Source organism: Patagioenas fasciata, chromosome 13 (assembly GCF_037038585.1).
Source record: "Patagioenas fasciata isolate bPatFas1 chromosome 13, bPatFas1.hap1, whole genome shotgun sequence".
Lineage (NCBI taxonomy): Eukaryota > Metazoa > Chordata > Aves > Columbiformes > Columbidae > Patagioenas > Patagioenas fasciata.
In genome coordinates, this window is record NC_092532.1 from 15,698,793 (window position 1) to 15,722,932 (window position 24,140).

General features: G+C 53.5%; 2 protein-coding genes across 3 annotated transcripts; one reads left to right on the forward strand and one right to left on the reverse strand.

Moving 5' to 3' along the window:
* Nucleotides 1-27: 27 nt before the first annotated feature.
* Nucleotides 28-14,043, reverse strand: E2F4 (E2F transcription factor 4). Its single transcript, XM_065848518.2, has 10 exons — nucleotides 13,861-14,043; nucleotides 11,914-12,023; nucleotides 11,256-11,419; nucleotides 10,705-10,746; nucleotides 7,786-7,847; nucleotides 7,145-7,430; nucleotides 5,921-6,100; nucleotides 4,697-4,744; nucleotides 2,610-2,654; nucleotides 28-2,273 (listed from the first exon to the last, which is right to left on the reverse strand). Exons 1-10 carry the CDS (start codon nucleotides 14,005-14,007, stop codon nucleotides 2,158-2,160), a joined length of 1,200 nt encoding a protein of 399 aa, XP_065704590.1. The 5' UTR covers nucleotides 14,008-14,043; the 3' UTR covers nucleotides 28-2,157.
* Nucleotides 14,044-14,102: 59 nt separating this feature from the next.
* On the forward strand, nucleotides 14,103-24,048 carry EXOC3L1 (exocyst complex component 3 like 1). Of its 2 annotated transcripts, XM_065848166.2 has the most exons (13): nucleotides 14,104-14,868; nucleotides 15,891-16,051; nucleotides 16,952-17,171; nucleotides 17,457-18,117; nucleotides 18,278-18,395; nucleotides 18,595-18,720; nucleotides 18,829-18,929; nucleotides 19,352-19,462; nucleotides 19,605-19,734; nucleotides 20,773-20,895; nucleotides 21,237-21,392; nucleotides 22,161-22,285; nucleotides 22,791-24,048. In XM_065848166.2, exons 1-13 carry the CDS (start codon nucleotides 14,826-14,828, stop codon nucleotides 22,975-22,977), a joined length of 2,262 nt encoding a protein of 753 aa, XP_065704238.1. In that variant the 5' UTR covers nucleotides 14,104-14,825; the 3' UTR covers nucleotides 22,978-24,048. The 2 variants fall into 2 exon arrangements, with proteins under 2 accessions (XP_071670362.1, XP_065704238.1); XM_071814261.1 differs by lacking the exon at nucleotides 20,773-20,895 and having other exon boundaries at nucleotides 14,103-14,868.
* Nucleotides 24,049-24,140: the final 92 nt, after the last annotated feature.

Here is a 24,140-nt window from a genome sequence, read left to right on the forward strand (position 1 = left end):
TCAGCACAGGGGAGGCGCAGGCTGGGGAAGGGTGGGAAACTGGAAAGTTTTTTTGTTTATTCATGACAGAGAACACTGTACAAATATTACAGGCAATTTTCTCTTTTTGCAAAAAAAGTATAAAAATAATCTTTATATATGAATCAAAAGTTCATTTGCGACTGTAAATTTTTCTCTAGGTATCCTTTTCCGAAGGTTAACTAACTGGTGGCGAACACAAATACTTGGAAGGAGGGCAAGGGCCAGGCAGTACACAAAGAGCTCGAGCTACACCAAAGCCAGGGAGCCCACCTAACGCACGCAGGACTGAGGGCTTTGGGTCAGCTTCCATGCGAAGGGGGGATGTTTCGGGGCTGGCAGTTCACCCCGGTAGGGTCCCATGCCACGGCTGTCTCGCCAGCACCAGAAAGAGACAGTGTCCTATTGTTCCTCCTGAATTCTTCACACTTTTCCCACAGAGAACGCTGGTGCTTTAGGGCCGCAGACAGGAATGGCTCTTCTGGAAGAGTCCCACACAGAGCAGGATGGCCCAAAGAGCCACCTCAGGGACGTAGGTCTCAAGCACATACTCTTCACCTCCGCAGGGTTCCAAGAACTGATGACTTTACATCCCTTACTCCTGGTGCTCCAGCTGGTTGTGTGGTTCACAGGCAGCGAGTGGCTAAAGTTGAGATGTTAAACACCAGCTGGTGACGCGGACGGCTGCAGCAGCCAGCCGTGCTCCTGGCCTGGCCCTCTCTTCGGCAGTTTGCAGAGCAGGGGAGGCAGGACGGCCACTATCACCACGTCAGCAGGAAGATGTGCAAAACTGAAGACACACAAATACAGGATCTGACCAAAAACCCAAGTTGGGGCTTGCAAAGTACAACACAAATCCATCAGGGCATTTTACTCCAGAGTCGAAGACTGCTAACACTTGATCATCACAAACCCGATAGCAGACCTTCCATTACAAAGCAACGAAGAAAATCTTGCGGACAAATGATGCAGAGAAAGCATCACACCAGGTAGCGACCTGCCCACAGGATCAGGAACTGGGAGTGTGGGTATGGACACCAGAGGAGCAAATTCAAATATACAGAAAGCCTGATCCTGAGTAGACACTAAGAGAGAAAAAGGCAGGGGAGGGGGAGAAAGCACTATTTTGACAACACCTATGTAACTTGTCACAGAAAGTACTACTGAGTTGTTACTGCTTGGTTGCCTTTTAGAGAGCTGAAGGTTCAAGTGCAATGGCTGGAGAAGACAGCTATTCACAAATATGAGCAGGCTCTGATGTACCTGGAGTACCTTACAGGCACCATCTGGAGCAGTCTCTTCAAACATTTCCTCACTCAGGAAAATAAAACAACAAAAAAACCAAAAAAACCATACTGGCACCTATTCTTTAGCCCTGTAGAAACAGCACAGCTGCTGTACAAGGAGCTGGAGCACCTGGGCTCGTGTATCAGCAGACTGGTGAATGCCGAGCCAGCATCACTGCTGGTGCACACACAGGTGAACACTCAGCTCCTGGGTCCTACTAGGGATGCTCAACTCCCGAGTCCCACTAGGAGGCACAGCTGGCTAGAAAAAGTGCTTTTTCTTGTATAACATACTAACTTGGTCTGGAGTCACTGGCAGAAATGGACACTTTGGTGCCATTTTTTTTTCTCCTCTCCTCATTGTCTTTCAGAAATATAAACACACCAATCTGAACTGCTCACATTGAGAAAATCTAGCTAACTACCACCGAGCTTGTGAACTGACCACAATATTAGGGCTCCTTGTAGCAGCTGGTACCTAGGAGGTGCAAAGTGCCTCTAGGAGTGCAGGAAAAACCAAGGCATGCAGATGATTTGAAGAAGCTCAGAGAGGCACGTGGGCAAACTCTACGGGTGAACTGGGAACACTCAAAACACAAGACCCCTTGAACTGAGGCCCTGGATCCAGTGGAGAGAGAGATGCAGCGGAGCGAGTTGCACGTGCAACAGAAGAAGAAGCTATGGGGAGGCTCCCAGCCTGTATTGTCCACATCTCTTGGTTCTGAGTCCATATGAGAGCATCTCTGAATCGCTCACTCATTGAGCTCTAGCACAAAAGGAATCCAAAAATAGACACTTTCCAAAGAGTTACAAAACGGTCTGTGTTTGCAAGGATCACAGCCGCACTGAGAAGTCAGAGGTTGAGGATAGGCACGTCAAAGAGGTCACAGACGCCTTCACTCTCATCCAGGTTATAGATGTAGTCGTGATCTCCAGGCGGAGGGGAGAGGCGGAGCAAGGGAGCAAACACTGGGGAAAGAAAAGCCCATGGTTGGTTACAAAACTCTGCACTCCCACCCCAGCCAAGTGCTGCCAGTGGGCACAGAGCTGCGGAGCCACACAGAGGCCACCCCACAGTCACAGCCCTGAAGGTTGTTCAAATCAGCCTTGTGGTAGGGAAGAGAGGCTCTCTTGGTCCTCACACCTCACAGGGACTGGCAGGACACTAGGAACAGTCTGTGCCCAGAGCCCAGAAAGGATGAGGGCAACTCTGCAGTCGCAAGACTGTCGGGTGGGTAAAGTCACACAATACTGTTTTCCTCCCCCAGAAAGGCCACACCATGAGGTGGAGACTCCAAGACTCACCTTCGGATGACATCAGCTCTTCCAGCAGCTCAGAGTTCATGCATTCTGGGGAAGAGACAAGCATGGTTAAGCAATGCACTCTGCTTTCCTGGCCTGTTCCTCTGCAGCGTCCCACCCTTCCCAGGGCGCTCCTCACCCTTGTTACCCCTTCTCTGGCCAAGGCACAGCATGTGCAGCTGCCAGTGGCCAAAGGAGGATGGGAAATGTGTCAGACAATTCAAGCAGCATAAAAAAAATTGTGCAGGAGGTTTCTGCCAGCTTAGCTCAACCACACGCCAGTCTCCATCATCTCTGGCTGTGCCTTCCTCCTGCACTGCCATTCGAGCTGGTGCCCCAAGCTTCTCCAGAGGAAACCCTTCAACATGGAGCTGAAACTGAACTGGTAAAGCCTGACGTATTCACAGTCCTCAATTGTCCACCAGTTTTGCCAGAAGAGGAGAAAAAAATAAAAAACAAATGAGCAGTAGAACTAATGAACCTCCAGTTGTCTCCCTAATCAGTTCCCCTTGGCCCAGTAATCCAGCTGCACTCCCTGGCAGATTCACTGCTTGCCCACTGCCAAACAGAATGAACATTTGAGCTCTGCCTATCCTTCCTTCACGGCCCTTTAACTCTGCTCTCCCTCTACTGCCCACACAAAACTCTAAAATCATTAATTCTCCCTGAAATATCATTCCTTCCTCTAGTGTTGTCTCTTTTATTTAAGAAGTCGAGCATTTGTAAACAACCCTCTCACTTCACTAAGTTAAGATCTAACTCAGTCTAACTGGGTTGATGAGACATGACACACACTTGAAATAATATTTCACAAAATAAACTCAGATCAGCCCATTTTCAAGATGCTTATCCACAGCAGGCTGGTTCCTAAAGGACAGGAACCTACATGCCTAATTCAGTGCCATGAGATGAGGGATTTTCAACACCAAGCAACTAGCCAGGACTAATACCAGCTTCAATAAATAGCAGTTAAATGCAGAACCTGCATTCTTAGATCTGGGCTGGGAATATAGCAGAGTGTGTATATGTGCGTGTTGAAATCCAGTTTTTATACAGGATTTGAGTTTAAAACAAGCAGTTTTTAGGTGCTCATTTAGGAGAGGGAAAACCATGCAGAAAAAGTAATTTCAATACAAAACACTAAGGAAGAACTCCAGGTTCTTGCAGCTTAAGCTGTACAGCCTTAAAGCAACTGCCAGCGCAACATTACTGCCCTCGCACAGGGATGGAAGAGGCTGCAGGGAACACGCTGCAAGGCTCATTTCTCTGAGCTCTGCAGCTTTTTTTACAGCCCTGAGCTTTGCCTAAGTAACTGTTGGCTCTATTTTGCAGAACGCAGCTTAAAATCTGACTTTGCCACGTTACGTTGTCCTTCACTCCTGGATCTCTATCCTCCAAACTGGCAACATAAACCAAGATACAATGCCGCAGACAGCAAACATCTCCTTTATGATAGTGTCCACACAGTCACATAGTGCAGCTAGTTTGGGTTAAACTAGATCTTCTGCACAGGCTGGGGCCTTGCAGCAGTTTACGTTTCACATTGCAAATTCAAATTCACTCTTCAGAGGTACGCGGTCATTACAGCAGCGGGTGCTGAGAAAGGAGGAAGGAAGGGTGTTCTCCAGGGCTCCTAGCACAGATTGGACGGTTGCACACGTGCACTGGGGACTGTGGGGTTTTTAACAGAGGCAGCACTTTCACAAAGCACCTGCTAGAGCACAGAACTGGGGACTGTTGTACATATCCTGTCACCACCACAAAAGTGCTTGTGTGTAGTCAGCTCTGTCTCGCTGCAGGGCTAGAAAGTATTACGCCAGCATTGAAGGGAAATAAATGTGCAGATAAAAAAAACCCAGAGTTTCCAAGTTTAGGCTTATGTTAGACCAAAGTCCTTCACCTTCACAAACAGACAGAAACCAGTGATTTTTAAGAGTGTCTAACTACAAACAGAGAGCCAGTAGCTCAATGACCACAAACACCTTACAAAACCAAATCCCCAAAATAATCCAAAAGGGAGCAGATAAAAGTGTCCCACTTCTGTGTGTAGACGGGCACAGGACAAAGCTGTGGCCAGGGAGTGAACATACCTCTCGTTGGATCAAACATTTCTGACAGCTCTTTGGGAAGTTCCAGTACTGCAAATACAAACAACCACATGGTTTGCATCGTTACGTGAAGAGTCTGAAATGCTTTAATCACCTACTGTCCTACTGTACTCCTTATGCACCCAAATCATCATATGCTATACAGAAATTCTGCTCCCACAGCCTGTGTGATGTATTTCTGCTGAAATGAGCAGTAATAAAATACTTAAACTTGGCTACTTTAAAATAGATCTGTGGGAGCCCCAGGACATGAACATGTTATCAGAGACAGTGGCTCTGGAGGATTTATTGCCTGTGTGTAAGCTTCACATGGCATCAGCTGCTTGATTTACCTCGCATAGGGTGAGGACAGGCCCTTAGAGAGGCAGCACAGGCCCACAGAGATATGATAAGTTACACGCACACCAAAGGCCTAATTCCACAATCAAGACTACTCCAACATGAAGACCAACAGTTCATGCTTCTCTCGGACACACTAGCGGCCTAAGTGTGAAAAAGCACTTCATGAGCTACATTTGAGCAAGATTTCCTCTCCTAACCATAACCCTCTGGAGTGTTGCTGCAGTGAAGGTGGGCTGCAAAGCATCAAAGCAACATGTCTTACTTGGAGGATGCTTTTCTGTCCTTGGTCCAGCCTTTCATTTCTTGGCATAAAGCTCAAATGTTCCTTGTTTAAAGCCTATTTCACCTCACCAAGCACATCAGGATGCTCCCCAAATACACACTGAGAGACTGTTAAGACCACAAGATCACTGAGATAGATGAATTATTTCTGAGTAAAGGAGGGAAACAGAGACTAAAGGTGTCCTAATAAAGGATAACTCCACAAAAGTTACAAAAGGTACTTTCAGTGATGGCTAGAAATTCTACAGATTCATGAAATCTCAGAATTGGACTTTGCACTACAGAAGGGACTGAGAGGGAATAATCCTACATATAACAGCAGAGATGTGTGTCATGTGAGTGTCCCTTGCAAATTTTCTAGTACTGACATCACAGAAAGCAGCAGGACACTAGACATGACACAGTCACCTTCTCTCCAGGTTCCCCAGCACCCAGGCAGGGAAACGCTTGCTCATTCCTCACAGAGCCTGGCTGAGAGCAGAGGCAGAACTGAGTTCAGCTCCTTCCTCGGAGGCTGGCAGCCTTTCCCTCGCTCCAAGCAGCAGTCTTGGAGCAGCAGAGGAAAGCAGAGTGCATACTCACTTCCCGTGGGATCTGGCTTGATGGGCTCGAAGGAGGTAGAGGGGCTGGGTAGGACGGAGCTGCTGTCCAGCGAAGCAGAGGACTGGAGCGGTTGGGTATCTAACCCAGTTGACGCCGACGCGTTGCTGAGGGGGTCAAAGTCGCCACTGCTCTTGGACTCTGCCGCGGAGACGCCGCATTCTGGAGAGGGTCACAGACACACACAAGAACATCATCTCCCACCAGCCCCAAAGCAAAGCAGCTGTGGCACAGACCGAACCGTCACTGGCAGCACTGGCCGAGCACAGAGAGCTTCATAGGAAGAAGGCTTCTTGCTTTCACCCAGTAAAAACTCCCTGGTCCAGCTGCAGCTCTGCTGGAGAGCAGTCTCGATGGTGCCAGGCTGCACATAAGCCAAGAGCACACTCTCACAGCAGTTAACACAAAGTAAGCTACACCAGGAGAAGCGTGGCCAGTGCGCTGTGGGACGTTACTATCCTCCTGCTTGGGGTTAAGGCTGCACTTGGAATTCTGTGTCCAGCTTTGGCCATTCTCCAGTTCACAGAAGACATGGAAAAGATCCAGCTGAGGGCTACCAAGCTGGCGAGGGGTCTGTGGCACATGGCCTGCAGGAGAGGTGGAGGGAGATGGGCTTGTTCAGCCAGCCAAAGAGAAGCCTAAGGGCAAACTAATAGCAGCATGCAACTACCTGAAAGGCAGTTACAAAAATTAAGAACTTCTCAGTGGTGCCCAATGATGTAATATGCGCAAGACGAAGCTCAAGGGATCCAGACATCAGGAAAATGGAATTCACTGAGAGGGTGCTGCAGCCCTGGAAGAGCTCACCAAGGAAGCTGGTGATCTTGACTGCTGGAGGCTTTCAAAGTTTGACTGGACAAAGCTACAACCAACCTAATCTAGTATTTTTTCAAGTCTTTTTTCAAGCTGGAAGCTGAACAGGAGACTTGAGAAGACTGTTTTACAAACTTCAGCTCATGGATTAATCTGCATGATTAGTGTCTCTCCCAGCGCTGCCCCCTCAATCTCCAGAAGCTAACTGTATTATTTCCATGAGCACATCGAGTCCGTCCCACTAACCAAGACAAAAGAAAAGGCTCACTGCAGCAAGGGAGAGGTGCTCCCTTCGCCAGGAGCTGATGATGCTGCATGACCAGCCAGGGCAAGGAACATGCTCCCCTTTCTCGGTCACCATCCTGTTTTTGCCTCCTGGAACCTCCCTCTCACCTGTGCTCGGGGCTTTCTGCGCGGGAGGGCTGTGGTCCTGCGTGCTGCTGGGTGTTGGCGTAGAGGGCTGGGTGCTGCTGGGAACCGATGCCTCCTGGAAGTGGGCGAGCGGTGGTATCTGTGGTTTTGAGGGTGCAACTGCCTGGCACTGAATGAGGTCTTCGGGGGGAGGGACAGGTAGTACGACAGGAGGAGAGCTCCAAGCATCTTTGTTTACTAAGAGAACATCAATGGGACCACTTGTGCTCTTCAGATGGATCTGATATTTCTTCTGACCATTTAGGCCCTGAGAAAAGTCAAAAGCAAAACACAACCAGACATGAAACGCCCCTTTCAAACAGAACAGGCGTTTCCCAGAGGGAAGATGTGCTGTGACCGATCCACACACAACTCTGCTGACACCCAGGACAACCCTCTCCCTTGGTGCTCCTGCAATTACTCACATACTTCCAAACATCAGTTTCCTGGCAATTATTTAACATCTGGAGCCTTCCATGGGTTTGCTGGTTCCTCCAACTCCATCAAACCCCTGACTGCCAACTCCCAGCCTGGTCAATCCAGCAACAACCCCCAGCTCACACCCGCAAACACTCCTCCTCTCTGCCTACGCATTCATCACTCACCTCCCATTCATCACTCACCTCGGGGATGGGAACCTCCAGACGTGTACCTGATGGGGCTCGAATTGCAAGGAGGGTGTCTCCTGTGAAAACAGACTGGTCAGCACTCAGTGGGCACTGTTCTGATAATAATTAAGCACTGACAAAGAGCCCCTCCTCAAAGCCCACCATCTCCTGCGCCCCCTTGCCATTGACACCCTCCTGAGCTGCTAAACACGTGGTGCAGCTGCGAATGTGCCAACTGCCCAGGGCACAAAGAACCTGCAAAGTCTGTCCCAAAGCAATCCTAAAGGTTTTGAGCAAAATCCTTAGCAGGACTAACCTTTCCTTGTCTCAGAAAGGCTGGCCTAAATTCACTCTTAGGAACATCTGAATTCTAAGGGGAGGATCCTTCATCCAGCTGTCACAAGCTTTTAGATGTGAATCATAAACAAAACAGGGCACAACTCAAAGAGTCTGTCAATGGACAGATGGTGTCAAACTAGGCGCAGGAACCCCATGCTGGAGTACCAGCACCCCAAACCAACACTCCCCAGTCTCTGCTGGCAAGAGCTGCCTGTTGTTAGTTGTCCTGGACCCTGTAGAGAGCCCAGCACACGCGCAGCTGGGAGCCAGGCTGACAGCATCTTTCCTTTTCAAGTTTGGCAGCTCCTTAAGACCTGTGCCCCTAATAATGCAACAGTCACGGGTCAGCAGCTTCCATTCCATATCTGGGTTTAGAGAAACGTGAAGAGAGAAACACCACTGCTGCGAACATTAGACATATTCAAACTGAGCAGTCAGCAGCTTTCACTTTGAATGTTTAAGTTTTGGTGTGGTTAGTATTCACACTTCACCAGTATTCTGCTTTAAGCTTCACACCATAATTAACACAGGAGATTCCCCAGAGCGATGAGAGAGTGGACAGCAGATAGGAACACACTTTAATTTCAGGCAGGCAAATAAAGGTCAGATCAGGAAAAGATACAGAGATTAAAAATATCAAAGGATTTGTCAAAAAGATAGGATTCTTTTAGCAAATCTGCGCTTACGAAAAATATTGTTAAAAGACATTAAAAATGCATAACAAAGCTCAAAGACAGAAGCTCAAGCTTTGGGACCGGTAAGCTCTAACAATACAGGTGCTGAATTTCTATCTCCCTTGATAGCTACATCCCAAATACTTTTCCAAGCCAGTGTATGGTGTTCCCACTTCCTTTTTGATTCTGCAAGTGCAAAATGCATCACAGCAACAGATGGGAAAATTATGTTTCCCAGTCACTAAAGGCTAACATATTACCACTTTTTAAAATGAATCCAAATAATGAATCTATATTTCACAAGACTCCAAGAATGGAAATCTTCCAGCCCTAACTCACTTTGAGAAAGCAAGTTCAATAGCAGTCAATCAGAAAAACCAGGAGCTGAAATTCAGCTTCTACCACAGTTCCAAAACACAAGAGATCCAACAAGGAACGTCTGCAAGCCTCAGATACTCAGGAGAAGGTAAAAAAGTCAGGTAAGGCATATTCATACAGGAAAATTGAAGAGACAACAAAAAAAACATGGATCAAGCCTCTGTTCTAGAAGGAATTCAGGTCTCTCCTCAGTAATATCTAACCTCCATACATTTTGGCAAGGTCTGACTTCAGACACAAACCAGTTTACAAAAAACAGGTGCAATAATATGCAAAACACCCAATCAACCAAGCAATAAGCTGTCTGCTGGTCTCCAGTAAACTCTTCCAGGCTGTTAAAAGTTATCTGGCCCCAAGCACTGTCAAACTGAAAACCCAATCCCTGCCCCCAGAAACTCTGAGCTTAAATCAGGAGAGACAGTAAAGCAGAGGGGGTGGTGATGCATAAGTTACCAACAGGTCCTCAAGCAGTATAAGGTCTAGTGAACAAGGAAAGCACACAGAGGCAAAGATGAAAAATAGAAGAGCTGATGAAGAGAAGGGTGAGAAGAGACGAGAAAAGAGTGAGAGAAGGGTGAGGTGAGGCATGCTCGGGGGAGGTCAGGACAAACAGCCTCAGTCTCTGCTGCACGCACACAGATGCAGGTTGTACGAGGTCAGGAGAGGTGAGGCGTCCACCGAAGCAGAGAGGAGCTGTGAATGCACACCGACACAGCTGAGAAGAACAGTTTATGTCTTGCCAGCTGCTGTACTACACACTGGCCACCCGGGATTAATTTTTTTTTTTCAGTCCTACAGTTATCATTAAAATTGGCAATAGAGAAGAAACAGAGACATCTGTGGGTTTTCTTCAGTTTTCCCCCACAGAGGCAGAACATGTGGCTTTTTATACAGACACCTCACAGTCTTAGGAAGGCAGTAGACAGGGAGTGAGGTCACAGCAAGCCGTGTATTCCCTTCTGGCCTGCTCTTCACTACCCCCCTCTGGCACTCACTACATCCCTCTGGTTGGCAGAAGGCAGGATGCAGCTAAGGGACCGCTTTTCTACCATGCAATAAAACTTGCTTCCTATTATTAGAACATTGCCTAACTAAGCCCTCAAAAGCTTCTAATGTAATGCACCCAGACCCACATAGTGACATCCAACAAAAAGACTTTCTTAGGAGTAGCAGCTACATTCCTTTAAACATGTATTCTTGCCTTTTTTTTATGAATCCAAATAACAAATCCATATTTGACAAGACTCCGAGCATGGAAATTTTCAAGCCCTAACTCACTTTAGAGAAAGAGAGTTCAACAGCCATCAATGAGAAAAAACAGGAGCTGAAATTCAGCCTGCACCAAGTTCCAAAACACAAGCAAACCAACGAAGAACCTCTGCAAGCCTCAGGGGTACACAAAGCCAGGATGGCATCAGAGCTCACACAACACTGAACTTGATGCTGTTGGGCAGCCCATGGTGTGCTGCCTCCTCTGTTCTGGAGAGAGGAGAGCGGCTGGACGGCAGTGTCACATCTGTACAATGGAGCCCCATTTCCTCACCTGTGAAGCACTTGCAGATATCTTCATGTGTCACATATGCTAATGTTTCCAAGGTTAAGGAGAAAGGCTGCAGCTTCCTGCAAAGGCAGACAACTCAAAGGGTACCTGGTGTTTCCTTCCCAAGCACAACAAATGTCATTCCCAGAAGGTTCTCCGTGCCACGCTCTGGTCTGCAGGTGAGGTCTGCAAGCCATGTACTTTTCAAAGCTGATACCCTGAGACAGGCCACAAAAGCATCTCTGAACTCAAGAGAGCAGCACCTGTGGCTTGGGGAGAAGCACTTCCCTCATAATTGTAAATATTATGGTGTTTTTTACTTCAAAAAGCCAGAGAAGCCAGGCACCGCTGAGAAAGCTGGTTCCCAGGCTGGACAGTTACCCAAATTTCAAAGGCAGGTGCTGCCTCTTACCCCTGTCAGTGCAGATCCTCTAGCAATGCCAGGTCACCAACAACCACCCTGTGCCCTGAACAGGGCAGCGCCCACCCCACCCTCAGCTCTCTGTGCTCCAGCCCAGCAAGCACAGACAAAGTCATCAGTTCACACCAAGGATATCGACTGTTCTGCACGTCTTCTGTCACATTTTTGATGCTCTGCTGAACCCACATCTTCTGCTGCTCCAGCTCCTGTTCCCGCTGCTCCAGGTCCTCTATATCTGCCTTCAGCTCAATAAGTTTGTGAGCTATTTCACGTGTGTTGCAGCCAGGACCCACACCTCTGGGAGAGGCAAAAAGGAGGGACACGCATCAGCCTCCGCAGGCACCCAGACCAGCCCCAGCCTCTCAGGGAGGTTGTCACCCCCACTTACTGCCACCCCTGTCACACATCAAGGGCAGATCGCCCAGAAAGCCTCATCTGTACCTGCTCTAGATCCCCACCTTCCAGCACAGCAACATTTGGTACATCTTCCTACAACCCACACACTGGCAGGGCTCTTCCCCATCTCCGCTGCCTTTAGATGCATCTTTTCCAGCCCAAGGCCCTGCAAACACTTAGTTTGTACCAAAATAAAAGCTCTGCTGTAAGAGAGACATGCCGTATGTACTTGAACTTTCCTCATTACTATCATCGGCACAGCCCAGCTGGGGGATGTACAGGCATGCACAGAATGCCCAGGTATTTTGCTCTGAGCAGGGCATTTTAATCCCAGTGTCATTTAGATCAGGACTAAAAGGGACCTGTGAACAATTTAAATCTTCTCTGTCACTCACTTCCACTGGATACTGTTCTTGGATTTCTTCTCGATCAACCCGATGCCTTCCAGGACATTTGTGATATCGTAGATCCGTCGCTTCTGACGCACAGCCAAGGTATCTGCAGCCTGCAAAAAGGTTAAACACTTAGCTCCAAACTCTCAGTCATGTTTCACTCTTTCCTGCCTGTCAGATTAAGTCCTGGCCAAGCACTCTGCTCACCATCTCACACCTCTCTTCTCCCAGTGCCTCAAATTACAAAGCCATGTTCTCAATGTCATTACAACCATGAAAAGAAGCCACTGCCCTGACTTCATTCCTTTTCTTACCCAGCAACCTCCCAACTAAGCAGAAACCAAATTCCAGCCATCTCACTTGCGGTGAGTCCAAAAATCACCAATCCTCAGCAGCAAAGCAGTGCTAGAAGACACTAGTTTGGCAGCCTAAAAATTGAGTGCTCCTTTGGGGCAAAAGAGATGGGAAAACGAACACAGAGAGCCATCTGTGCAACTGACAGCAGTTTAGTGAAATTGACATTCTAAAGGTCTTTTCTAAATCTGATCTGATGCTGCTTGAGAGAGAATTGACACCTTTTCAAGGGGCAGATTCCTCTGAAAGACACGACGCCGGGAGGAGTAACCACAGCTGTAAGGAGGAGCTCCTGAGCAGCCCCAGGACTTCCCTGCCTTGCTCACAACTGTTTCCACTGCCACATGGCAAGCGAGCACCAGCACACTGGTGCAGCCGGGAGCATCAATGTCAGCGGCACTGCAGACACAGCAGCTCAGCACAGGAACAATGTTCCCTCTCGCCTACCAGTAATGGGACTTAGTAGACCCTGGACCACACAACTGATCAAATCATGCTAACAAACACGAATCCCACTTAACAGACATTTTAAGCAGGAAATTATTGGTATTCTGCCCAAATCCAAAGAGACAACAGTTTGGTACAGGGGAGGACAGAAGCCGACAGCCAGGAGATTCCTCCAGCCCTGCATCTTCGGGACTTTCTGGCACTTGTGTGCTGCCTGCAAAGGGTCAGAGGTGTTTGTACGAACCACGGCAAAGGAACTTCACCTATAGGAAAGGTCTAGGTTTACATGCTTTATATGCCACAGAGTTACCCCTTTTACGTGAAGATCTTCAAAACGCAGAAGTAAGGCATGTTCACAGGGCACCTCTCCACAGCCTCAGGGCTTCAGGGACAACCTTTGGCAGAGATGAACCTGCCTGCACCTGCCATCCTGCTGCAGGTCAGAAGGCCAAAGCACAGCAGAGAGGCACAGTTCCTATAGGTGTCTGTTTCTATAGGTCTCGGAGGCTTTATAGGGCAGGATCATGATGGTGCCGGTGATCACAGAATCACAGACTGTTTGGAGTTGGAAGGGACCTCTGGAGATCACCTAGTCCAACCCACCTGCTAAAGCAGGTTCACCAGAGCAGATCAGACAGGAGTGTGTCCAGGTGGGTTTTGAATGTCTCCAGAGGAGACTCCACAACCTCTCTGGGCAGCCTGTCCCAGGGCTCTGGCACCTTAATGCAAAGAAGTTTCTCCTCATTCCCCATATTCAGATGGAACCTCCTGTTTCAGCCTGTGACCGCTGTCCCTCATCCTACTGTTGGGCACCACTCAAGAGAGATCAAGCAGCACCTGGGTGTGGGGCAGGAAGGCAGCAGAAGACAAGGCGTCCAAACGGGGCTTGAAACACCCGTCGGGGTTCGCTGAGGCGGGGGAGCGGCGGGGGCAGCTCGGCCAGGGGGAACCGGGTGGGGGAACCGTCCGGAGGGGAGTGGGGGGGGATGGCAAGGGGACCGGGGACCCCGCACCTGCTGCACCGGGCACCGCTGTGCCCCGATTCCTCCCTACACCCGCTCCAGCCCCCGGAGCACTGGCCTCCACACAGAATGGTGAAGCCACCCCCCCACCTCGCAGGCCCTCCCCAGCCGCCGGCAGCCCCCGCACCAGCTTGAGGTCGAGCACGCCGTCCTTGGCCTCCTGCAGCAGCGACACGAACTTGGTAGTGAGCAGCCCCAGGCTCTTCTCGTGCCGGCTGGGCGCCCCCGCAGCCCCGCTCCCACCCCCGGGGGGCTGCGGCCCGCACTCCGCCATCTGCCCGCCGCCGGCTTCGGCTCCGGCCCCGGCTCAACCCCACCGCGCTTCCGCTTCCGGCCCGCGGGGCACGACGGGAGGGGCGGGCGGGGGGCGGTGGCGGAGCCAACGGACGCTCCTCCGGGGCGCCCGGCGCGGGGAGCCGGTCAGGCCCCGGCTGCCAGTCCGGGGAGCTCGGGTGAACGTGGGGTGTGTGCACCTGCCCCCCGCCGGCCCGTGGTAGCGAAGCTGTTACGATAAACTGGCACCCCGTGCATGACCACCGGCGTCCCTCACACCTCCCGGGCAAACGGGGCGGTTCGGTGCTGCCCGTTACATTCGTCCGCTCCAAAACACCCGGTGCGGGGGATGAACCCCCTGACCCGACCCTGGGGGAGGCGGTTTGTGGCGGGGGGGGTGTCACCAGCCCCGTCCCCAGCCCAGCAGGGTACATCCCGCTGCCCCTCGGGTCCGGCTGCCGCTGACACCCTGTCCAGCCGCTCCATCCCTGGCCGGGCTCCCGCTGCGGATGGGGACGGTGAAATCGCCGGCCGGGGACGGTGTCCGCCAGGCAGGGGCACGCTGGAGACCGGGCGGGGGAACCGGGGAGGGGCTGCAGCGGGGTCGAGCGTCCGTGGGATGTCGGGGAGGACACGCAGGGCGCGATTTCCCCTCCCCAGCCCCGCGGCAGCCGCGACACCTTCCCCCGTGTCCCCCCTCCGCCCCTGACATCCTGAGCGCGGCCGCGGGAACACAATGGGGCCCTGAGGAACGCGGCTGCTCCGGCCTGAGGAAGCGGCTGCGGCTTCCTCCGCGCTGCCCTGCCCGGCCCCGGCGCCATGGGCATGTCTGCGGAGGGCGAGCGCGCTGCGAGCCCCAGAGGTAACGGGGACGGTGCGGCCGCTCCCGGGGAACCGGCGGTGCTGGGCAGGGGAGGGATGATGCTGCTGGCTGCATGTTTCGGGGGCTGCCCACCCTCTGCTTTAGCTTTCCCTGTGCTAGGGCCGGTGCTTTGTGCTCTTTGCGGGGGGTGCGAGCCCGGCTGTGCCTCCTGACCTGCAGTTCATCCCCAAAATCACTGCCTCCCTCGAATCTCCCTGCCCCCCGGGGGCGCCCGTGCACGTAGGTTCCCCAGCAGAGCAGGAGCTTGGGACTGGTGAGCCCGGAGCTGGGAAATTGCTGTGGGGAAACAATGAAACCCCCGGAGGGGTAGAACAGACAGGGAGATGAGGTTCTCAGGGACATGGGTTAGTGCCAGGGTTGGGTTAACAGTCGGACTCGGTGATCTAGAGGGTCTTTACCAACCAGAATGATTCTATTAAGTGGGTGCTGGGGATGGGGACTGGCGTGTGGTAACTGCGCCGGTTTTCAGCCCCCTGCTCTGGCCAGAAGGCCCTTGGGATGGCTTTGCACCCTGTGCCAAGGGGGACACCCTGATTACCCCCAGCTGCATGGGTTACTTTGGGAGACCAGGAGCCTGCCAGCCTGACCTCAGCCTGGCTCTCCTTAATGCGGGACCTGCCACCTCTCCATCCCTGCTGCTGACTCACTGCCGAAGCCTCAGCCCTGCTGAGGGTTCCCCAGGTGCCATGAGAGCCCCCCTCAGACAACCCAGCGTTGTGTTTGGGGGGGAGCACTCAGCCCAGGGGACAGCCCGAGCTGCCAGGCTGGGTGACAGCTCCACCGGCAGCCGTCTCACTGCCACAGCCACTGTCACAACCCCAGTCTGTGGCAGTGGCATCTTGGGGGCTTCCCCATGGAAGGACTCACTTGCTGCCATGCTGTCCAGCTTCCCACATCTGGCTGTGCTTGGACATCGCTGGCGACCAGCTTCCTGTCACTGGCCTCAGGGGCCCCTCCTGCCCCGCTTTGTTTCACTCCTTAACCCCCGGCTTCGTCCCCAGAGGAGGAGTGGCCAGAAGCGGAGAAGGCTGAGAAATTGGCGAGAGGGGCTGCTCTGAAATGGGCTTCAGGGGTATTCTATCGCCCCGAGAAACTGGAGGGGCTTGGGCAGTACCGGAATCGAGAGAGGCAGAGGAACAGCTCCATCCAGTCCCGGCTGAAGGTGGGTGTTTGCCACAGCCTCCCAAAGTGGGGTTCCCTGCCAGGGTCCCCCCTTCTGCCTCTAGTCCTCTTTGTCTCCACTTCTGGCAAAATCTTGTCCTTCAGCTGGCGCTTGGTGGGAGAAATGCAATTGTTTTGTGTGGAAAAGATCTGGTGAAAGATCTGCCCCCACCTGCAGGTCCCACAGGAGAAACTCCATCTCTACACGCACCCATAAGGGCTGTTGCCCTGTGTGCACCCCCCCTGCTCAGGGCAGTCCTTTTTACATCACCCAAGGAATGATCGATTAACCTCCAGACTCGATCAGCCTGAGCACCCCAGCCTTCTTTTGATTATTTTGGAGATGGTTTCTCCTACCCTGAATGTGGGTGAATTGTCCAGAAGGCAACTTCTTTTAAGTGATGTCACCTCAGGGATTTTGAAGGAAGGTTCGTATGGCCACTGAGGTGTTTTACGCCATTAATCTGCCTTGTGGGGCACATGGGGACCCTCTGGCCTGCAATGTTATTGCCGAAACAAACTTTTGAAACGGAAAGAAGACATCTGTTTCCTGCTCACCCCGATGCCTTAGTCACCCTAAAGGGATGCTCCCACCTCTTGCACAGTAGCCGTTGCCCCCCACCCCATAAATAGTCACCATGACTCAGTTTACCCCAAGGGGAATGCAGCGAGCCATGCCAGCTGCTGGAGCGGCTTTCTTAAAGCTGGGTGTGCTTTGGTCTGGTGGGATGGAGTCATGGCGGAAGATATGGGAGATACATTGGTATGATGGCAGATGTGACCTTGTGGGGCTGGGCGAGGGCATGCAAGAGAGACCTGGCAAGACTGGGACAAACGGTGCATGAGTCCTCCAGCCTTTGAGAGCTTCCACACTGCCCCTCTGTCCTCTTCTGCTCCCCAGTCAACTGTCCAGTCCTACCTGGAGGGGGTAAGTGCGGGGCTGGACCAGCTGCGGTCGGCAGCCCGGGAGGTGCAGAACGTGTCCCAGGACCTGGGGGCTGCGCGGTGGGCCCTGCTCGACAGCACAGACCGCTTCCAGGGCCTCCAGCAGATGCGGGCGCTGATGGCGGAGCACGTGCAGCTGGCCTCGGTGGTCCAGGTGCTGCCCCAGCTCTTCTCAGGTAAGGCACTGGTGTAGTACTCGTGGATTTGGGCCAGAAGGCACTGGGGAGAACTCCAGTCCACCCCTGGGCTCCATGCAGGGCTGTCGGCAAAGCTCAAGCAGTTTGCTCTGGCTTTGCTGGTTGGGTTTGGAAAGTCTCCATGGATGGAAATGCCACCACCCCCCAGGGCCAAATCCAGCATGGTGTCCCCAGATCTCAGACCCTTTCCCTCACTATGACCCCTGTGCTGAGCCCCTTTGCTCCCCACACTCAATCCTGGCATCTCTCCTCCCTCTCCCACAGTCCACGAGGTTTTTTCCCACACCCTGCAGCTCCTCTGTGAGCAGAACCTCCTGGAGGCCCACGCAGAGCTCATGATGATGGAGCACCTCCGGGACAACATCCTCTCCCAGCTGCACCTCCGTGGGCTCTCCAGTGCCCAGGCGACTGTGCTGTCCTACTTCAGTGGCCTACAGGAGCTCAACGAGAGCCTGGCCAAGCAGCTGTGGGACATTGTGGGCAGCAGCCTGCAGCTGGTACGCGATGACCCAATTCTCTTTGTCACCGCTGTAAGGATCATCGAGCGGGAGGAGAAAATAGATGATTCTCTGCTCCTGGAGGCCACCTTCCTGCCCCCTGGCCGCCCAAAGGGCTGGAGGCAGAAGTTTTACCACGTTCTTCAGGAGACCATCACAGGAGCCCACTTCCGTACCACCCCCATGGATGCTGAGGGGTCAGGGCTGGCCAGGCACCTGGCAGCACTGCAGAAGGACATCGTGTCCAATCTGCTTGTGGTGAAGGACCTGATGGTCCAGTGTGTCCCAGCTCACTACAACATCCTCAGCATCTGCACCACCACGTACCACCAGGCTCTCACCAGCCACCTCCAGGACATCCTCCGAGAAGACCTGGACAAACAGGCACTTTTCCTCCTCCTTGAGTGGGCACTTCGTGTGTACCCCAGGTCAGCACCAGCCCCAGCACCCACTGGGTTGTCTGCCAGCACACAGGGGGGTTGGGTAGGCAGTTCTGGCTGCCTGGGAGTGACCACTGGGAGGGCAGAGAGAGGTAGGAACTGTTGGAAAACACAGGTCTTCCAAGCCTGTCCCACCTCTGCCCTCCAGCCCAGACATGATGAGTCACCCTGACCTTCTCCCAGAAGTGGACGTTTCTGCTCTGGGTCCCTTGATGTCCCCTGAGCTTGTGGATCAGACAGAGAGGAAATACGTGGTGAAAGTCAAGGTGGGTGAGTGGGACAGCACATGGGCAATGGGTATGGGGACCCAACCACCACCACTGTGTTAGCAACTGCTCTGACAGCAGCAGGAGACCACGAGCCTGTGGGGCAAGGCCTGGGACTCGCTGCTGTGCTGTGTGTTGGGTCTCCAGGGAGCTGGTACCTGATTTCCTGGGCTGAGCATGGTGGGTGTCCATCCCACAGGCTAGTGTGCTTGAGTGGATGCAGAGGACCCTGGAGGTGGAGTTCAAGGAGTGGTTCAGGGAAGAGGAACCCGAGACAGACCATCAGGGCTTCTTCCAGTCAGCTCTGCCCGTCATTGTCATGCAGGTGGGTCCCCAGCACCATGGGGCATGGCCATGCTGAGAGCCCCCCAAAAAGGGGGGCTTGACCTGCAGCCTCTCGCCAACTCACCTCTGCTCTCCTCTCCCTCTGCAGATGCTGAATGAGAATATCCAGGTAGCCTCCTTGATCACCGACTCTTTGCAGCAGAAGGTCTACAACATGGCCTTGGAGGAGCTGGAGGTGTTTCTGGGCCGGTCAGTGGAGGCCCTCGCACCCCTGCCCATCTTCCCAGAGCCTGGGTCCCCTTGTCCGAGCACCATAGGCTCATGGTGGAGATCTGCCATGGGGAGCCCTGCACTCACCTAGGTGCCAGAAGGCTCAGCAGGGGCTACCCATGGGGCTACTGTTTCAGCCCTTGGGGACATCAGCTCCCTGGGCTTGCTGTCCCAAATGCTTCTGGACCCTGCTCTCCTGAGGGGTCCAGAATGGGTCCCACTGTCCCACCCTGCCCAACAACTTGTCACTCTCCAGCTGGCAGCAGGACCTGGAAGGAGCCGAGTGAGCCGTGAGGGTTGTGGGAGGTTCATGTGCCCCCAATTGCATCTCAGCTCCAGGTCCTTGTGGTGAGATGTCCAGGGCTCTGCCCACCCATCACTGTTGACTCGCTGTGTTGCAGCCTGCGGGAAGCCCTTGTGCAATGTGGGAAGGAGCACCAGAAGGACCGTACCACCCCCAAGTACTATGTCTCCTACCTGCTGGCCATGCTCAACAACAACCTGGCTCTCAGGTAACATCCACCAGCACCTCATAGCTCTTGTAACAACCCCACCACCCACAAGGAAGCCACATCTTCCCCATCCCCCTGTGGGATCAATGTCCCCACCGAGCTTCTCAGGCTACTGGTCCCCTCCCTTGCCTCTCTCTCCCAGCTCCTCTGTCTCCTCCCTGCACTCTGACACTGCCTGCAGAGAAGTCCCCGCATCCCTCCAGGCTGCTCTAGACAGGACGCAGAAGAAAACCTGCCAGCTGCTGCTGGAGGAGCTGCTCCTGGACCTGCAGGTACGTTTGTCCCCAGCCCCTGCTGCTGGCAGGGCGGCAGCAAACTCGGCCCCAGCAAGACCAGCCCCCTGCTACACGCCCAGGCGTGGGCTTATTCCTGCCCAGGATCCCCGCGACGTACCCCATGGCCTCCTATCATCCTGCAGACATCTCTGCCAGCTTGGCTCCCAGACCTCGATAAACCGCCTGCAGCTCACCCCATGTCTGTCACCAGCCAGCACCACCCTGTATCGCTGGGGCAGATGGTTTGGGCCCCCAAATCACTAACAGACAGGGACCAGGAGCCACAGCCCCCCAGGGCTGCCTCGTGCTCCTTTTTATGGTTATTTCATGGCAGAAAACCAACAGGAGAGAGGCAACATCCGTGCAGAGGATATAAGCCCATGTATGACTACCCGAGTTGTTTCCTGCTAGTGTAGTCAAATTTAGCTTTCCTGGAGTCTGGACCAAAAATCTAGAATAATTAACAGCATTGCTATTTGGGGCTTGAATGCCATGAAAACAAAGGAGCAGCTAAAAAAGGGTGAAACACTCACAGGCAGCGTGGAGTGGCCCCAGCAGAGAGGGAATGTCTGCCTGCAGGCAGGAAGACGGGCAAGGACAGCAGGGCAGGAGGAGGTCAAAGCCCTCAGCCAAAAACATGTTATGTCTACACAAGGGAAGTGGAGAGGAATGGAAATTAAAAAGAAAATCATAGCAGGATAGGCAGAAAGTGAGTGTGTGGAGAGTAACTTGCTGCCCAGACCTCAGGTGCTGCCCACAATGGGGCATCATGACCCAGAAAAAGCCCCAAAATGTGGATTTCAGATTGTCAGGGAGGAGCAGCTGCAGTGTATTTCCATAATTTCCTAATCTGGACCACTCTTGTATTTTTATGCTGACTTTTGGCTGGCAGAGGGGCCTTGGGGGTTTTGCAAGGCAAAGCAGACATGCTGCCAGGCAGCGGGCGGGCAGCGCTGGGGGTGTCATCCTGCCCCACAGCTGCTGCGAGAGCGATGTGATGTGGGGTGCCCTACGCTGCTCCTCTGCTTCTTCCAGCCCCTCTGCCTGCAGCTGCCTTCCCGCAAGTGGCTCTCCGGGTCCCAGCTCATCAGCAGCATGTGCGAAGTGATTGACAAGTACGCAAAGGACTTCTCCCGCGTCAGGAAACCCGTCTTCATGGTAGGGGTGCTGTGAGGCATCCTTCAAATAGCTGCTTGACTGTTAGGAGAGGAGGTTGGGTGGTTGGGTGTCAAGCTGGGGTGCAGGAGCTGCAGTCACTGCTGGGTTTGCTGGAGAGCCCATATCCTCTGGAGCAGCCCTGAGGACACCGTCATGCAGAGATGTTCAGGGTTTCCCCCCAAATTCAGCTACCTTCTCTGCCCTTCTGGCCAAGAGGCTCCCCAGCAGGTTGTCCCCACAGCACGGTACTGCATCCAGCCCCTTTCCCCTCTGTCTTTCCATGGGCAACTGGGGTCTGACATCCAGGCGATGCCCAGCACTAACAGCTCTCCCCTGTCCAGCTCCTGCTGATGGAGAGCGAGCTCCTGGTGACGAGCCAGTACCTGCGGGCGCTCATGCAGAAGAAGATGGTGTGCAAGAGCAAAGAGGAGCGGCGCCAGCTCTGTGACCGCCTGCTGCAGGACGCCACACAGCTCCGGGAGCTCTTCTGTGGCCTGGTGAGAGGTGCCCGGGTGTGATGGGGAGCCGGGCTGGGCTGTGGGTGCGGAGCATCACACGGCAAGGTCTGTGCAAGGAGCTCAGAGCTCCCCTCTGTCACCCCCCTGCTCCCCTCCAGCCCGCAGCAGGTGGGGTGGGTCCATCAGACTATGAACAAGATGGAGCTGTTACACTTGGGTAGCTGTGAGGCCAAGATGGGAGGAATTGGCTTAAGGAGGAACTATGGTTATAAATATCTGGAGGGTGGATGCAAAGAGGTTGGGACCAGACTCTTTTCAGTGGTGCCCAACGATAGGATGAGGGAAAACAGGCACAGACTGAAGCACAGGAAGTTCCATCTAAACATGAGGAGAAACTTCTTTACTTTCAGGGTCCCAAAGTCCTGGAGCAGGCTGACCAGAGAGGGTGTGGAGTCTCCTCTGGAGACATTCAAACACGCCTGGACACAATCCTGTGCGATCTGCTCTGGTGAACCTGCTTTAGTAGGTGGGTTGGACTGGATGATCTCTAGAGGTCCCTTCCAATCCAGCCATTCTGTAATTCTGTGGCTGGGGGTGCCATCCACCCTGCCCAGCGCAGATCAGTGAGGCTGCAGAGCCTTGGCTCACCTTGGGGTGAGCTGGCCCTGATCAATGGGACACACTGAATGGGAAGACACCAGCTGCAAGGAGCCAGGTCCCCACATGGGCGCTGAGGACCAGGCTGTGTCTCAGCAGCCACCACCATGGCTTTGTCCCAGTCTCACATGTGGCCACTCTCCCTCCCAGGGTCTGGACCGGAGCCAGCAGAGCCTGGAGGCCGTCTTTGCCCTGCGGGAGCTGATCTGTCTCAAGGACCCGGCACTACTCAGCCTGGAGGTGCTGGGCTTCACCACCAAGTACCCCGATGTCAGGTAAGAAGCCCAGCTCTGCCCTCCTGTGAGGTGTAGGTATGTATGTAGGTGTGAGTCCACCCAGGGGTGCCAGGTTTGGGCTGGACCCTTTGAGGTTATGCTGCAGAGCAGGCAGAAACCTGGGATTTTCCTTCTCTTCCCTGAGGTTTCATTTTCCCATGCTCCAGATTTAAGGGGTTCTTGCAAAGTCTCAAGGGCAAAGATGTAAAAGAAAGAGCAGTTGTGCTGTGGTATTCACCCATCTTCGGTGGCCAAAAAAAGCATGAGAAATCACACCGAATTAGAAATAACAGAGTCAGCTGAAACCCATGAAATGTCAAAAACAAATTCGCAAGGTTTGTGGGGTTATTTTCAAGCAAATTTTAAAGTTGGCTGGTGCAAAATATCAGCTCTCCCCTGGCCTCAGCTCAGCTTCTCTGGATCATGGGAGGTTTCTGGGACACGAGCCCTGTGGACGGTGCCATGGGCCAGCAGCACCTGGACTTACTTCTTGCTCTCTGCCCAGTGACGAGCACATCTCCACCTTGCTGGATCTGCGGGGTGACGTCTCCAAGGAGGTGCGGCACATGGTGCTGGAAATGATGGCACAGCACCCCCAGGTCCTGCCTGAGAGCTACCGGCCCATCTTCAGCACCATCCTGGTCCCCGCGCCGGAGCTGCCTTTCTGCATTCGCAAGGGCAAGTGTGCCTGATGCTGTGCCCCGCAGCCTGCTCCCCGCTGTCCCCACGGATGTACGGACCATGCAGGACATCTCTGAGGAGAGTGGAAATGACGTGGCATCTCCTATGCGCAGTGCCTTGCCCTGTGTTGGGGATAGTCTGGACACGTGCCACCCTGCTCTGGTCTTACCTCGCTGAACTGACTGTCCCCTGCAAGCACCGGTCCTGGGACACCTGTGTCAGGAGAAAATTGACCCATAGCGATTTTTCTGACCTGCGGAGGCAGGAATTGAGGCTGCTCAGGCCTGGCCTATTGCCTGCAGGAGAAAGAGGAGCCACAGAGCAAAGGACAGGAATCTGCAGCTGGGGTGAGTCCACATCTCCACGGGGCTGCAGAGATATTTGGGTTTTCCTGAGTCTCCAAACAGTCCTCTGAACCAGTGTGTCCTGGACATGAAGTCTGTTAACACCCCAGCTCTAGGGCAGACTGGAGCCTTGCTAGACCTGGGTTTGCAGGAGGGTTTTAGCCATGGGAGGTCTTCCTCTGTTTTGGCTCAGCCCAGAGGTCTGGTGGTGCTGCTGCACCAGCCTGAGCCCTGCATGGACAGTGGAGAGCAGCTCAGCGAGCTCATCGTGGCTCACGGCCGTGGAGGAGGAGGGACAAGGCGGTCTCACTGCCCTGGGTGGTGCTGCCAACTCTGTTCCTGCTGGCGTGAAGGGACAGCTCTGAGTTCTGCTGACCTACTCAACTGCTGGCCCCAGACAGGACTGGAGTTGAAGACATTCGAGCCTCTTGGAGAGCATGAACTGAGTTGCGTTTGGTGTGTTGAGCATTCTCCTGTCCCAAGGTTCCTCCGTGATGGGCAGCACCACCCTGTGCCCTGGCTATCCCTCCATGCGCTGCTGCTGTCCAGAGGTGATGGTCATCTCCTCCCCAGGCGCCATGCCAAGATCAGAAGCAAAGCCCGTTCCTGTGCTCCATCCTTGTGCCCAGCCACTGCAGCACCCTGGGAAGGCTCCACACTCTGCCACGCGGGCTGGATCCTGCTGTCCTTGCATGGCACTGCTGCCAGAAATAAAGGCCTGAGCTCTGCAATCACTCACTGGTGTCCAGGCTCTGCTCCCTGGGGGGGTCGAGGCAGGGATGAGGGCATGGGGGTGGCACAGATACAGGGGGGAATCCATCCCCATGTTC

Coding starts and splice junctions, on each gene's coding strand:
- E2F4 (XM_065848518.2), bottom strand. CDS start 14,007: ATGGCGGAGTGCGGGCCGCAGCCCCCCGGGGGTGGGAGCGGGGCTGCG. Junction 11,420..11,913: donor AAGAACAGTATCCAGTGGAA/GTGAGTGACAGA, acceptor TGCCTCTCCCAG/AGGTGTGGGTCCTGGCTGCA. Junction 7,848..10,704: donor TATCTGCAAGTGCTTCACAG/GTGAGGAAATGG, acceptor CTGTTTTCACAG/GAGACACCCTCCTTGCAATT.
- EXOC3L1 (XM_065848166.2), top strand. CDS start 14,826: ATGGGCATGTCTGCGGAGGGCGAGCGCGCTGCGAGCCCCAGAG. Junction 16,052..16,951: donor CCATCCAGTCCCGGCTGAAG/GTGGGTGTTTGC, acceptor TCTGCTCCCCAG/TCAACTGTCCAGTCCTACCT. Junction 22,286..22,790: donor ACCAAGTACCCCGATGTCAG/GTAAGAAGCCCA, acceptor CTCTCTGCCCAG/TGACGAGCACATCTCCACCT.